Source organism: Sinocyclocheilus grahami, unplaced genomic scaffold (assembly GCF_001515645.1).
Source record: "Sinocyclocheilus grahami isolate Dianchi unplaced genomic scaffold, SAMN03320097.WGS_v1.1 scaffold307.1, whole genome shotgun sequence".
NCBI classification, from domain to species: domain Eukaryota; kingdom Metazoa; phylum Chordata; class Actinopteri; order Cypriniformes; family Cyprinidae; genus Sinocyclocheilus; species Sinocyclocheilus grahami.
This window is the reverse complement of record NW_015505486.1, coordinates 283,589-298,782: the sequence shown is the minus strand read 5'-3', so window position 1 is coordinate 298,782 and position 15,194 is coordinate 283,589. Positions and strand designations below refer to the sequence as shown.

Here is a 15,194-nt window from a genome sequence, read left to right as displayed (position 1 = left end):
TTTGGAACAGCTTGAGAATGAGTAAATAATGACCGAAGATTTTCTTGAGAAGATTTTGCATAGTGCACAAATTTTATGGAGCTTTTTTGGAGTTTTATAGACCCAGTGTTTGATCATGGTGCTGGCGTTGCACTGGTTCATGGGTAAAACTCTCCCAAACATCTTCAAACGCGAACCAAACCAAAGTACAAACAAAGTACATTGAAAAAATGTTTTGTCATTTTGTCAGCTATCTAAAAAGTGCTTCATTGTAATATCTAAATTAACTGGTTTTATTGAAGTGAAGAAATTTGATTCAATCTGAATACAATAGTAGACAATAGTAAAATAAAATATTATAAAAAAGCAATTTTACACTCAGGAAACACTTGCTGAGGTTTCATCTTGCAGGTAAATATGAGTTTTTGCTTGATTTCAGCTGAAAGTTTTTGTGGTGGCTGGTGAACGGACCTTTATTTAAGTAATTAAGCCATGAGGTGAGCACTATATCATAACAAGGATTTAATTTGCCGTATTTGTATACATTTTGTTGAGCTGATCTGTATTATGATCTTCAGTTTCCAGGCTCATTAAAGTTTGATTTTACTAATAGTCTTAATAGGCCTTCACAGACTAACATAACATCATATTCTCTCACACCCTAACGGTTTACTTTATTTTACCCTAGTTATTTTTAAATATTTTACATTTCCTTTTGTAATATATCTCCTCTAATCAGCAAAATCTCAGAGGCAGATAGTAGAGCTGAACTGGGTGACCACTAGATGGCAGCTGCCCAAAGCAGCACAGCTCCTCAGCATGAGGACAAAAAGAAAAATTCAATAAAATAAGATTATGTATCTCTGTACATATGCGAGTTGTTCATTTTAAGTTTATATTGGTGACACATAGAAGATACTGTTTCTGTGGAATCCGACAGACGGAGAAATAGACTGAAAGCAAAACAAATATGTGACCCTGGACCACAAAACCAGTCCATTTTTCGAAATTGAGATTAGGCTACATCATCTGAAAGCTGAAAGCTAAGCTTTCCATTGATGTATGGTTTGTTACGATAGGACAATATTTGGTCGAGATACAACTATTTGAATATCTGGAATCTGAGGGGGCAAAAAATCGCCTATAAAATTGTCCAAATGAAGTTCTTAGCAATGCATATTACTAATCAAAAATTAAGTTTTGATATATATACAGTAGGAAATTTACAAAATATCTTCATGGAACATGATCTTTACTTAATATCCTAATGATTTTTGGCATAAAAGAAAAATCAATAATTTTGACCCATACAATGTTTTTTTGGCTATTGCTACAAATATACCCCAGCGACTTACGACTGCTTTTGTGCTCCGGGGTCACAAATGAACACATTTCTATTATAGTTGAGCAAATGAGGAAGGCTAATAAAAACTTGTAATAAAATATCAAATTTTGCAGTGACTATAATCATTATTTTAAGTATGACTATTAACCTCTGCATTAGCAGCCGTTTTAATGTATCAAATGATAATGTATTGCATTTTTTTATTCAGATAAAGCTTAACCAATTTCTAGGCTATCATTTAATATGATTTATTCTATTGAATATATTTATTATTATTGAAATTGGACCTTATTTACATCATAAGACCTATGCCTTTCTCCTTTATAGCCTATTCATTTATTACCAACTGCTGGGGGGTTCAGCGGGTTTCCGTGCAGATTTATACAATCTCACCCTTAAATATATATAAAATAATCTTGTAACATTAAAGAGTGGGTTATAGTCTAATAATGTTTTATTAGAAAATGATATAAAAATATAATTTGTATCATTGTATTATGATACCAAATATTATTTCACTATATTATGTATAAAATACTGTGTCATATTAAAAGTGGACATATGAATTCAAGTTCAAATGTCTTTGTATAGCGCCTTTAACAATGCATGTTTCAAAGCAGCTTCACAGAAACATGCAGAACTTGTAACAGATGAAATATGGAAACAGTGTCGTTTCCTCCATAAGTTTGTGTTCATATATCACACACAGCCTGCATGCTCGTTCATGATCTCGCCCTCAGCATGTGTTGAGTCACAGTAAAACACATTTCCGGGTTCTTCATGACCGCTCCCATTTTGTCTGTGTGTGTGATTTGTGCTTCGAGCATGCGATTAGGTAACTCCTGTTCCTCCTCCTACAACTACAACTTTCATGCACCCAAAATGGTACAATGTTGTCAGCCCTCTCTCTTGTCTTCTCTTGTCTTCTCCGCTGGTTGGTGGTGTTGTGTTGTAAAGCCCTGCCAGCATGATCAGCTGATCCCGCATGTTTCACCCTCCAGCCAAAGAACAAGAACCTGTTTACATTCACCAAGCGACATAACAGACCTAGAGCGATATTATCATTCATTATGAGTTGCATCGCGCATTGATTTTGAACGAGTTTGCCTTTACATTCGCTTTAAAATGAAACGCGCCCGTACTAATGAAATAATCTATTTAAACAGATCCAGACAGAAGATTTTCAGATATGCATTATGCATTGCTCTGTGCGCCGATATTTTACATGATTATTGCTTTTTTTTTATTTTATCAATAAATAAAAGCTAGCTTATAAAAAAATGCATAATTTTAACAGATCAGTAATTCTGTAACAAAGGGAATAAATAAAAGCTATAGCTTACGAAAAATATGAGTTGTTTACACGCACTGATCGTTTTAACAGATGTTGATCAATATTTTTATATCAATATGCAACACAATTCATGTTTTAATATGCGTGCATTGATTTCTATTTAGGTTCATGCTTTAAAACTGATTTAATGTCAAAAATACAAATAAAAAAAGCCTGCACTGACCATATCAGCTCTAGATCACTGTTTTAAGACATGCATGAGGCTTTAATTTATATTTAGGCTCATGAACCAACAATATTGACGTGCAATATATAGAAACACTATATTTAACGCATACAATGCATTTATGCACAGAATGTTCTTGCACACGAGGCGGATATTTAAAGGCATTTAAATGCATCCATTACAAGACCATTTCTGGCATGCAATCAGCATGAAACTGATTTCAGGAGAACATGGTCGCTGTTGCAATACTCCTTTGTTTACACGCAAGTCCTCCTGTTCGGCGGAAGGAGGCTTTTTGGTAGTGCAGTGCTGTGTGTGATTCCTACCAGCTGTTTCCCGCCTTGAAAGACATCCGATCAGCTGCAAACACACACATGCAGAAGGAGGGAGGGAAAGAGAGCGAGCGCCACACACACACTACGAGGGAACCCCATCAGCTGGAAGAGTAGAGTAACCTTACAACTCAACACTCATCTTACGCGCTCATGCACCAAATCAGCAGGACACGCACAGCTCTGCTTCTTAAATGAGAAAGAGACACGAAGAAGCTGTTTTGTTTTTAAACCGATAAAGTACAAGAAGGACCGAGGAGCCAGAGCTGGAGAGAAGCATGGAGTATTTCATGGTACCAGCTCAGAAGGTGCCCTCCTTGCAACATTTCAGGAAAACCGAGAAAGAAGTCATAGGGGGCTTGTGCAGGTACGTGAGAGCCTCTTTTAATAAATGCGCACATATATGTGCGCGTTTCTTTAATCGCGCGCCAACAGCAGCTGCGCTACTACGAGAGTAACATGCATGCATGATTTCTGTGTTATTGTGTACATGCGCCGATCTAGTGGCTTAAGACGGGACGGAACCCATGCGAGACTCGGTTTTCTACGTTTAAAACATCTCGCGGGGGTCTATGGAAGCCCCTTGGCTTGTCAGGTCAGTGTTACCTATGAAATATCTTGGCGAAATCATGCATTTTGTGTCTAACAAACACAAACCACGTGGTTGCATGCACGCACGCCACGCTGTTGGTCTCGCGCGTGTATTTAATATCACAAACCGCGCTTATTTCGTCCCACCAGTGAATTTGTCCTCTTATAGAGGGGTTTGTGGATTAAAAGTGCGTCTGGGCGCGAGCTCGCGTGTTTTTGGGGCTTAAGTTATTGTGGGCAGTGCGGCCATGCTTGTGGCTCGTGCATTTGGCGTCGTCTGGTTCTCATTGCTATCAAACATTAAAAGTCTCCAGACTGCCATTGCACACGAGTATCCCCCACATACGAGGCTGAAATGGGCGTTGAGCGCGAGAAACCTCGCCGTGCGTGCGGCGGGAGAGAGATCAGATGATATTTGGACTGCGTCGCTGCTGCCGCATGGACGGAGGAAGCGCATTGTTGTAATGGCGGACCGTATCATCCGCGAACACGATGTTTTTTATTTAGGCCAGCGAGTATGTTGATTATCTCGCTCGATGTTACAGTTTCGGCCCATTGCGAGTGGAATATGGGGTATTTAGAGGTTAGTAAATTAATAACTGGTGTTATTTTAATAAGGGGGTGTGTATGCTGTTGAAGGAAGGCCCCGTCAATGCGTCTGCGATCCATTCTCTGAAGGGGGCGGGGCCAGTGAGCCGATTAGCGCAGGGCGTTCTGGGAATTGTAGTTTTTCCATAAAGAAAATCGCATACAAATGATGCGTATGGTGTTGGGTATGTTTGGGCTGCTGTTATTCACTGGACACTTTGCAGATTTACATGGGTTATCAATATATATCGGTTGAAGTGATCCAACGTACATAGAATAGCATGGTTTTGCAATCATATAAAACACCAAGGTAGTACGTGGTACTTTTGCTGTTGGTTAAATGTTGCTATGCTTATAAAGTGTACATAATATTACTAGCAATCTGGCATTTTTATTTTTGCTTTTTGGTTAAAAAACTTTTGGTTGAAAATGTAGAGAGCAAAGGCAGTTGTTCCTTCTCTAATAGTTTTAACATGGTTTTTAAACAGTCCAGTTTAAACTGAGGGATGCATATTTTAATATTTTTTTTTAATAGCAGTTAATTTATTTCATAACGTGTTATGAGTAAAAACACCCAGACATATGAGCAGGGTTCAGTAATATTTGATCAATCTTGTCATAAATCATTACAAGCTTGTACCCTGGCCTTTTGTCAACTTTAATCAAATTTGTTATAATGATTATTATTATTAAAACATTATTTTAAAGTATTATTAAAACATTAGTTGTAAATTATTATTACTATTATTGTTTAAGTATTATTATTATTAAGACATTACTATTATTTGTATAATTGAAATATTATTAATTTAAATTATTATAGTTTGGTTTCTATTTAATATAAAACTTGTATGTATTACTATTTGCTGTTGTAAATGTTATATTTTTATTTTTTATGGCAGCTTTAATTACACAAATGCAAAGTCTCTCACCCCAAACTGAGATTTAAACTCCCTTTTGACCGTTTTATTTTCATGCATAAAAGAAGTTGGGTCATATTCAATGCATATGGCTGGAAACGGCTGATCTGACCGTATCTCTCGTTCCACAGTTGGCTCTAGTTGTGATTTTGGCATTGGATCTGTTTGCTGGGTTTTGAGCCGCTTGGACGTAAGGAAGCGAGCAGGGAAACCTCTCTCTCTTCCCTCACAATTGTTCCCAGTGTTTGTCCTCATGCAGCTGAGGCGCTGCTGATAAGAGAGGCTTTCCAGAGATACCCCGTGAGATGCCCAGACAGGGAGGAAGTTCAATTAGGGTTTGATTTCCTCGGCCAAAGCACGCGTGTGATCGTGGGAGGCAGATATTTCCAGGGGCTCGAATTTAGAGACAATGGGCTTCGATGAGCATTCAGGAAAGTCAATGTTTTCTACTTCGCACTCTGGTGTTTCTCTCTCTCAAGGTTGCATCCTGTTTTAGAGATGTAAGCAAAAGGAAAAAAAGAGCAATTTTAGTTATTACCGGTATATAAACAGTATAACTTACAAAAATAATTCATTTAACACTCTTCTACTTTCTTTAAATCTCAGTGTTTACATTTCAGACACATTGTCCAAAACAAAACATCTTGCCAAGTTTCCTTGATAAAAAAAGTACCTTAAAATGGGGAAAATTATCATGGTATGGTAGTACCATGGGATTCTTTGAAGTACATTACAGTATTATTTAAATAATATGGGGTTTCAGTATAGTAACTAAACAGTGCCATGATATGGATTTTTTTGTAATTTCTTTAAGTACATGATTGTAATACATGCTCCGTTATGACCTAAATGTAATAATGATATTTTTAAGGTAGACTAAAGTGCTGTAATGTCTCTTCTTCACAGCTTAGCAAACATTCCCCTCACGCCAGAGACGGCGCGGGATCAGGAGCGGCGTATTCGGCGGGAAATCGCCAACAGTAATGAGCGCCGACGCATGCAGAGCATCAACTCTGGCTTCCAGTCTCTGAAAACACTCATCCCGCATAGTGACGGCGAAAAGCTAAGCAAGGTGAGTCAGAGAGCTCTTGTAAACAAACTGGGAAGAGTGAAAATCAAGTAGTTGATTTGAATGAAGAGTTCACTTAAAAATGAAAATACCTACGCACCCTCAGGTTGTTCCAAACCCATACTTGTTTTAAGCTCTAACCAACGATGGAGAAGCGTCTTAGAAGTACAACAGAAGTAGTCCACATACCTTCTAATGCTATAGTGCAAATCTTCTCCAGTAATACTGTCATGTGTGTGAAATTCTCTTGGTTATTCTCTCATAATCTACTCCTCCAGTGAACTGGGATTGAATCCTTTACTCAATGAGTTGAATCTGATCAGTCCGATATGTGAATGAATCATTCAGAAAAGCTTTGAGAACCAGATAAGCTGATTCATGGAACTGATTAAAAGTGGTTGAAAATCTTGACATGGAAGTATCACTGGTGCGGATGTCAAAATTTCAGTAATATATATGGTCCATATTACAGTCTTTGGTCACTATATGATAGCTTTTTGTGAGAAACAGACTGAAATATAAATCGTTATTCATTGATAAACTTACCGTCTGTTTTGTTGCATTGGAATGATCTAAACAGATTTGTGGGGGTGGGCAAGTAACGACAATGTTCATTTTTAGGGTGAATTCCTTTAATCTAGATTTTATGTAAGTGTAAATGCTCCCACAAAATTAAAATGTTAATTATGATTTTCTTTAAGTTTAAATGAGGTCTTTTTTTTTTATCTCACCAATGTTACCACATGCCATACATCAGGTATACTTGTAATTGTCTATTTCCCCCTTTATTACTTTATATTTGCTTGTACGTTTTGAAGCTACATTTACTTTGTTTATTTCTTAACAATAAGTAATTAATTAATCAACGTAAATTATTTTTAAAAAGTAGCCTGCTTATATAATTTAATAAAAACGTACAAAATAAATTTGATATAACCGTGATGCATCGTGATATCGAATCGAATCGTTGACATGATAATCGTAATCAAATTGAATCGAATCGTTGACATGATAATCGTAATCAAATTGAATCGAATCGTTGACATGATAATCGTAATTTAATTTAATCGAATCGTTGACATGATAATCGCAATCGAATTGAATCGTTGACATGATAATCGTAATCGAATCGAATCGTTGAAATGATAATCGAATTGAATCGAATCGTTGACATGATAATCGAATTGAATCGAATCGTTGACATGATAATCGGATTGAATCGAATCGTTGACATGATAATCGTAATTGAATCGAATCGTTGACATGATAATCGTAATTGAATCGAATTTTTGACATGATAATCGTAATCGAATTGAATCGTTGACATGATAATTGAATCGAATCGTTGACATGATAATCGTAATTGAATCGAATCGTTGACATGATAATCGTAATAGAATTGAATCGAATCGTTGACATAGTCGTAATCGGATCGAACCGTTGACATGATAATCGTAATTTAATTGAATCGAATCGTTGACATGATAATCGTAATTGAATTGAATCGAATCGTTGACATGATAATTGTAATCGAATTGAATCAAATCGCTGACATGATAATTGTAATCGCATTGAATCGAATTGTTGACATGATAATCGTTATCGAATCGAATAGTTGACATGATAATCGTAATCGAATTGAATTGAATCGTTGACATGATGATCGTAATCAAATTGAATCGTGAAACCAGTGCCGATTCACACCGTTAATCAGTACTCCAGTCTTCAGTGTTACACGATCCTTCAGAAAGCATTCTAATATGCTAATTTGATGCACTAGAAGAAGCATTTCTTATTATTATAATCTTAAAAACAGTTGTGCTGCTGAGTATTGTTGTGGTCACTGTAGTTTCTCAGGTTTCTATGAACAAAGTTCAAAAGAACAGCAGAAACTCTTTAGAAACAGGAATCTTCTGTAAACTTAAATGTCTTTACTGTCACTTTTGACCGATTTAATCCATCCTTGCTGAATAAAACTATTAATTTATTTTTAAAAACATCTTACTGATCTTAAACTTATGAATGGTCGTGTACTTACAGCATCCATCACTTAAGATGTTTGGCATCACTTTGACTGAAACTGTGGGCCATCATGCCAGTACATTCAGATGGATGTAATACGTTCTCTTTCTCTCTCAGGCTGCCATCTTACAGCAGACGGCCGAATACATCTTTTCTCTGGAGCAGGAAAAGACGAGGCTGCTGCAACAAAACACCCAACTCAAACGCTACATACAGGTGAAGCTCGTCATAGAAATATAATAACTTATCAATATAACAGATGAAACATGACTGTTATGAGGACATTCCTGACGTCTCATGTTCTCCTCTTCCTCCCATCAGAAGGAGTTCAGCGGCTCATCCCCGAAGAGGAGGCGCGCCGAGGAGAAGGATGAAGGTATTGGATCTCCAGACATTCTGGAGGAGGAGAAGGTGGAGGATCTTCGGCGAGAGATGATCGAACTCCGACAACAGCTGGATAAAGAGCGCTCCGTTCGCATGATGCTGGAAGAACAGGTATATTAGTGTCCGCTAAACTCAATATTTTATCGACTGATATAATTTTAGTTCTTAAATATATATACAAACAATTGGCCTATGTGATTGTTGCTAATTATTGATATTTAAATATTTGTGACCCTGGAGCACAAAAGCAGTCTTAAGTCGCTGGGGTATATTTGTAGCAATAGCCAACAATACATTGTATGGGTCAAAATTATAGATTTTTCTTTTATGCCAAAAAATCATTAGGCTATTAAGTAAAGATCACGTTCCATGAAGATATTTTGTAAATTTCCTACTGTAAATATACCAAAACTTTATTTTTGATTAGTAATATGCATTGCTAAGAACTTCATTTGGACAACTTTAAAGGCGATTTTTTTCAGTATTTTGATTTTTTTTGCACCCTCAGATTCCAGATTTTCAAATAGTTCTATCTCAACCAAATATTGTCCTATCCTAACAAACCATACATCCATGAAAATCTTATTTATTCATCTTCCAGATGATTTATAAATCTCAATTTCAAAAAAATTACCCTTATGACTGGTTTTGTGGTCCAGGGTCACATTTTTAAAGAGATAAACTGATATATATGTATATAGAGAGATAATTATATTTAAAATAACATTATAGGTCAATTGCAGATAAATGATAATGTATAATACTTTTTAAAAATATATATTTAAATATATAAAATAAGATGCAATCTTGCAGGCTAACATTTCAATATTAGTGTATTTGTAGAGGATATGCTCAAGAAAATTGTTGGGATTTCTTAAATCCTATATTAATTGATTGTAATCTCCCTTTTTAGCTTAATTTGTACCTCATTACAGAGAGAGTTCTCAGTCATAATTATTATTATTTTTAAATTTTTTTGTCGTTATTTGACAAATTTTGCAAATCTTCAGTAGAGCTCATCGGGAGCTGTTTGATATGTTGCTTGACTAAATCTCGCATATCTGTATTCATCATCATGGCCTAGTGCTGAGGAGCTGTCATCTGTGAAATCCGTTTTCAAACTTTTCTTTTGCTGCATCCGTTTGCTTGCTAAAATTAGCTCTCTTTAGTCTTTGCATATTTAATGAGTTATCACAGAAGGTGCACAGCTCCCCTGAGAGCTTGAATCGTTTCTGAACATCACACTTGAAGTGCAAATTACACCCCAATCTCTGCTGCTATCCATGAAATGCGCTAGAGAAACTTCCTCGGGCAAAAAATATTAAGAGGAAACACTCTCTCCGGTGTCTTTTGGATGTGTGTTGATGTCTGTTTCTTTGTGTGTTTCTGTTAGATCCGCTCGTTGGATGCCCACTTGTACCCAGAGCAGCTAAAGGTGATCGCTCAGCAGGTCCAGGAGCAGCACGTGCAGACGCAGTCTCTGCTTCGTCTTCAACAGCAGCAACAAGAACAGCTGGGAAAAGAGACCACCACACCTGCTCGCAGCCCGCTGGTCAGACAGACTCTATTGTTTTTATTGATATACTATTCGTGATTGAAATACTCGATCATAAAAGGGAGGTTTTGCAGTGCAGTTTGTAAGTGTTTATCTGATGTTTTGATCCACTAGAGGGCATTAGAAGAGTTAAGACATCAAATTGCATTTAATGTGACAGATTTCTGAGTGACGTAATTATTCAGATAATAGTGTAGGGTGGGACTTCATTTAGCCTATGAATATTTGACTGTAATATATTTTTGTATTGTTTTTATGTGAAGAGAAGCTGGTTTAAAAGCAGAGAACATTATTCAATTACATTTTGATAAAGGATTACAAACCACTATTATGCTATTATAAACATTTGGGGTCAGTGTGATTAAAAATAAATAAAGATATTATACATTTTTATTCAGCAAGGGCACATTAAATTGGTCAAAAGTGACTGTTAAAAACATTTATAATGTTGCAAAAGATTTCAATTTCAAAATAAAAGCTGTTCTTTTGAACTTTCTATTCATCGAAGAATCCTGGGGAAAAAAGGCATTGCGGTTTCCTCAAAAATATGAAGTAGCAAAAAATTAATTAAAGGTTTTGTGAGCAGCAATCAGCATATTAGAATGATTTCTGAAGAATAATGTGACACTAAAGACTGGAGTAATGATGCTGAAAATTCAGCTTTACATCACAGAAATAAATTTCATTTTAAAATATATTCTTTAAGAAAACGGATAGTTCTTTTAAATTGCAATAATATTTCATAAAATAACTTTATTGTATTTGTAAGTTAATTAAATGCAGCATTGGTGAGCATAAGAGACTTCTTTCAAAAACAAAAATCTTACCGACCCCAAACTTTTGACCAGTAGTTAAATTTTTTATTTTATTTTTTTTATTTTGAATAATGTGTACTTATGAAACGCACACAATACGACCATATACATTAAGTAAATATATACATAAATAAAGTGTCGGTTCTGATTTCTTGTTCACTTTGTTCATAGAAAAGGTCTCTTTAATTTATCGTAACCCTCTGTCCTGCTGTGTTCCTCAGGTGTTTTCTCCTGCCACGCCACCTGCGCCCACTCATCACGCCACAGTAATTGTTCCCGCCCCTGCGCTGCCGCCCCCGTCCCATCATGTCACTGTGGTAACCATGGGCCCCACCTCCGTGATCAACACAGCATCCACATCACGACAGAACTTGGACACCATTGTGCAGGTAAAACACATTCCTGCACAGCTCAAGGAGAAAGTCTTGAATGAGAGAAAGTCCTGAGATTTTGAGATTTAACTACCAGATTCCCATTGTAGAAATGTTGTGGCTTAGTGGCCATACATACATATATATATATATATATATATATATATATATATATATACGTGTGTGTGTGTTAAAGGGGCAGTTCACCCAAAAATAAAAATTACCCCATGATTTACCTCAAGCCATCCTAGGTGCATCATCCAAGCCATCCTTTCTTCTTTTAGACGAATACAGAATTGTAAAAAAAAATGTCCTAGCTCTTCCAATCTTTATAATGGCAGTGAATGACTGTTTATAGTCAATAGTCCAATAAAGTGCATCCATCCATCATAAGAAGTACTCCACATTGCTCTGGGGGGTTAATAAAGGCCTCCTGAAGTTAATTGATGTGTTTTTTAAAGAAAAATATCCATATTTAAAACTTTATAAACCGTAATCTCTAGCTTCCGCTAACTGTTGTACGAGCGTTCACAAGAGAGTGGCGTTCAGTGGATGGCGTAGGCGTAGCATAAGCTCTGATAAGAAGTGACGAACGCGGAAGCGCAGAGGAGAAAGCAAAAAACACCGCTCACGAATTAGAAGTACAAAATTAGGATTTGTAAAGAAAAAGGTCGGAAGAATTCGATATAAGTGAAGAGAGGTTTTCCTTTGCTGTAAACCAGGGGTGTCCAAACTCGGTCCTGGAGGGCCGGTGTCCTGAAGAGTTTAGCTCCAACTCCAATTAAACACACCTGAACCATCCAATCAAGCTCTTACTAGGCATACTAGAAACTTAAAGGCAGGTGTGTTGAGGCAAGTTGGAGCTAAACTCTGCAGGACACTGGCCCTCCAGGACCGAGTTTGGGCACCCCTGCTGTAAACAAAACTTGGTTCTCGTGAGACTAGCATATTGTCACTGGAGTTTCCGCTTCGCCTACATCATCCGCTAAAACACCACTCTCTTGTGAACAAACATACGACAGTTAGCGGAAGCTAGAGATTACGGGTTATAAAGTACTTTTTATGATGGATGGACGCACTTTATTGAACTTCTATTGGACTATTGAGTCTCAACAGCCATTCACATATTTTTAAAACTCTCATTGTATTTATCTGAAAGAAAAAAGTCATATACACCTTGGATGGCTTGAGGGTGAGTAAATCATGTAGTAATTTTAATTTTTGGGTGAACTAACCCTTTAAGTGCAAGTACATCTTCACACTTGAAGTTTTCGTGTGGACACTAGGGAACTGCACCTGAAGTCATAGATTAAAACTTGAAAATAGTTTGTTAACCACAGACCTTATTTAAGGCATTTAACCAAAAACCCATTCATAATAACCCATTGACATCAGAATGACATCAGAACTGCTAAAATGCTAATTTCTAGGTTTTGGCCCACAAAAATGTCATCCCTGCAGAACTCTGTTACACCCCATGTAGCTCCACACCTCAACTTGTCTGTTGTTGGACTAGATCTATTGTAGCGACTGCACCAAATGTAAAGCTAGTTATTTTGGATTATAAAGTGAATAATTTGGATGGTTAGCAAGTCAACTGACAGTTTCTTCCTGTTTTCCCATAGGCCATCCAGCACATCGAAGGCACGCAGGACAGGATGGTCTTGCCCGAGGAGGAGAAGCGCCGGGCAGTCATCGTCACCCCGGGCCGTGTCCTCACAGACACCGGCGACTCCGACACCGCCTCTGACAACGAAGGATCTGAGGACTGTTAACTGCCCCGGTCACCCCCACTCCCAAATCGCCCCACCACATGTAACGGGGGGTGTGGAAAGGGGGTGAGGGGGTCTGTGGCGGAGGGCCTCCCACAGAAATACTCTTTCTTTCTCTCTCCTCTCTTCCTGTTGCTGTCTTCACACTCACACAGACTCAATGGCTTGAAGGTTTTTTTTGGGGGGGGGGACAAAACAAAAAAAAGAAATGTTACAGGAAATGTGCCGCAAACAGAACGAGCACGCTTATGCATACTCACACATACTCATACACTATAACCCCATAGCACTCTGGTAACTTGTTGATACATTCATATTATACAGCTCTTACTCATACTCCGTCGAATTGTCTTCTGTTTCCACAACGCACGCTCCCAGGTAAGCGATTTTGTGAGAGAATCACAAAATCTCCATTGGAATCTGCCACAGGTCTTCCAGGCCTCTGCTTCGTCACTTCCTGTTCTACATCCTGCCCATAAGAGGGCAGTAGAGTGTTCTGATTGGAGGAAACCCATTACCGCGTCTCATCTCTCAAAATGAACCCTTTGCCCCGCCACCCTCTGGTTGCGTCATATTACTCTTTCCATTCTGGGGAGGCTTGAAGCATCACTGTGAGCCAATGAGACTTTCCACACCATGGCTTCTGAAACTTTAGAGGAAATGTTACATTTTTTTGTTTTGTTTTGTTTTTTTGGCGCAGACACGCTCCTAGATTTCCATTTGCTGGTGGGCACCTTTGATTAACTTGTTGTCAATGGAGGGACAAAGACCGCCACTGCTTAGAGGGGCTTCGAGCACTTTGTAAATAATCTCTCAAAATGAACCCTTTGCCCCGCCACCCTCTGGTTGCGTCATATTACTCTTTCCATTCTGGGGAGGCTTGAAGCATCACTGTGAGCCAATGAGACTTTCCACACCATGGCTTCTGAAACTTTAGAGGAAATGTTACATTTTTTTGTTTTGTTTTCTTTTTTTGGCGCAGACACGCTCCTAGATTTCCATTTGCTGGTGGGCACCTTTGATTAACTTGTTGTCAATGGAGGGACAAAGACCGCCACTGCTTAGAGGGGCTTCGAGCACTTTGTAAATAACGCAAAGTTATTACACAAAGAGGGGGGACTTTGTGCACTTAATGTCGCTCACCTTTACTGGGCTGGGTTCCCAGTATGCTTGTTGGTGTAGGGTGAAGCACTCCCTCCGTCTCGTCAAGCGCCCCCCGGTCCTGTCCTCACAGATCTGATTTTGAAATTCTGGCGTTTTTGTCGTTTGTGTGTCAAATGGAATAAGCTAGCCGCCAGGTACTCGTACCTGCGAGGAAATTTGTGTTGCTTTTAGCACACTCGCTAATGTAAACGTAAAGGTCTTGTTTTTTTTGAGAAAGTGTGAAAATAGCACTATCAGGGTTGTCGTGGCCCGATTTCAGCCTATGCAGCTCTTTTGGTTCTCGTCCCCCTTTGAGAGCAACTTTGTGACCCCTTTGGTCTTCTCCCGGAAGTATTGTCCTGTCCGTTTTTCATCTCCGGCGCTCTGTAATGGTGTTTACGGTGACACCGAAGAGTGACTAGCCCATAATCATGCGCTCTAGCTCTATGCACTCACTGGTTCACTCTGCTCGCTTGAATGTTTAAATTTCCCTGTATCTCTCGGCGTACGACGAGGATGTCCGTACATGCTGCAGATAATCATGTGCAAGGTGGTGCTACTCCTGCGTGAGCTCTCCGAATAAGCCAAGGATGTCCAATCCAGCTCCCAGAGGGCCGCTGTCCACTAGAGTTTGGCTTCAACTCCAATTATACAGGATTACTACAGGTATGGAGTGGGACACGTTGGAGCTAAACTCTGCAGGACGTTGGTTTTGGGACTAGGCTTGGACACTCCTGGGATAAGCCATGTGATATTGTGAGCTCTTCATACCCCTGGTGGGATTGAGA

The 15,194-nt window shown here is 38.3% G+C and overlaps 1 protein-coding gene across 2 annotated transcripts; it reads left to right on the top strand.

Moving 5' to 3' along the window:
* The first annotated feature begins 3,125 nt into the window (after positions 1-3,125).
* LOC107601578 (transcription factor AP-4-like) lies at positions 3,126-14,062 on the top strand. 2 transcript variants are annotated; one of them, XM_016293814.1, is made up of 7 exons: positions 3,126-3,543; positions 6,182-6,347; positions 8,484-8,582; positions 8,688-8,861; positions 10,144-10,302; positions 11,342-11,509; positions 13,117-14,062. In XM_016293814.1, the coding sequence occupies exons 1-7, from the start codon at positions 3,455-3,457 to the stop codon at positions 13,264-13,266; spliced, it is 1,005 nt and encodes a 334-aa protein (XP_016149300.1). In that variant the 5' UTR covers positions 3,126-3,454; the 3' UTR covers positions 13,267-14,062. The 2 variants fall into 2 exon arrangements, with proteins under 2 accessions (XP_016149300.1, XP_016149301.1); XM_016293815.1 differs by lacking the exon at positions 3,126-3,543 and adding an exon at positions 3,625-3,771.
* The last annotated feature ends 1,132 nt before the right edge of the window (positions 14,063-15,194 follow it).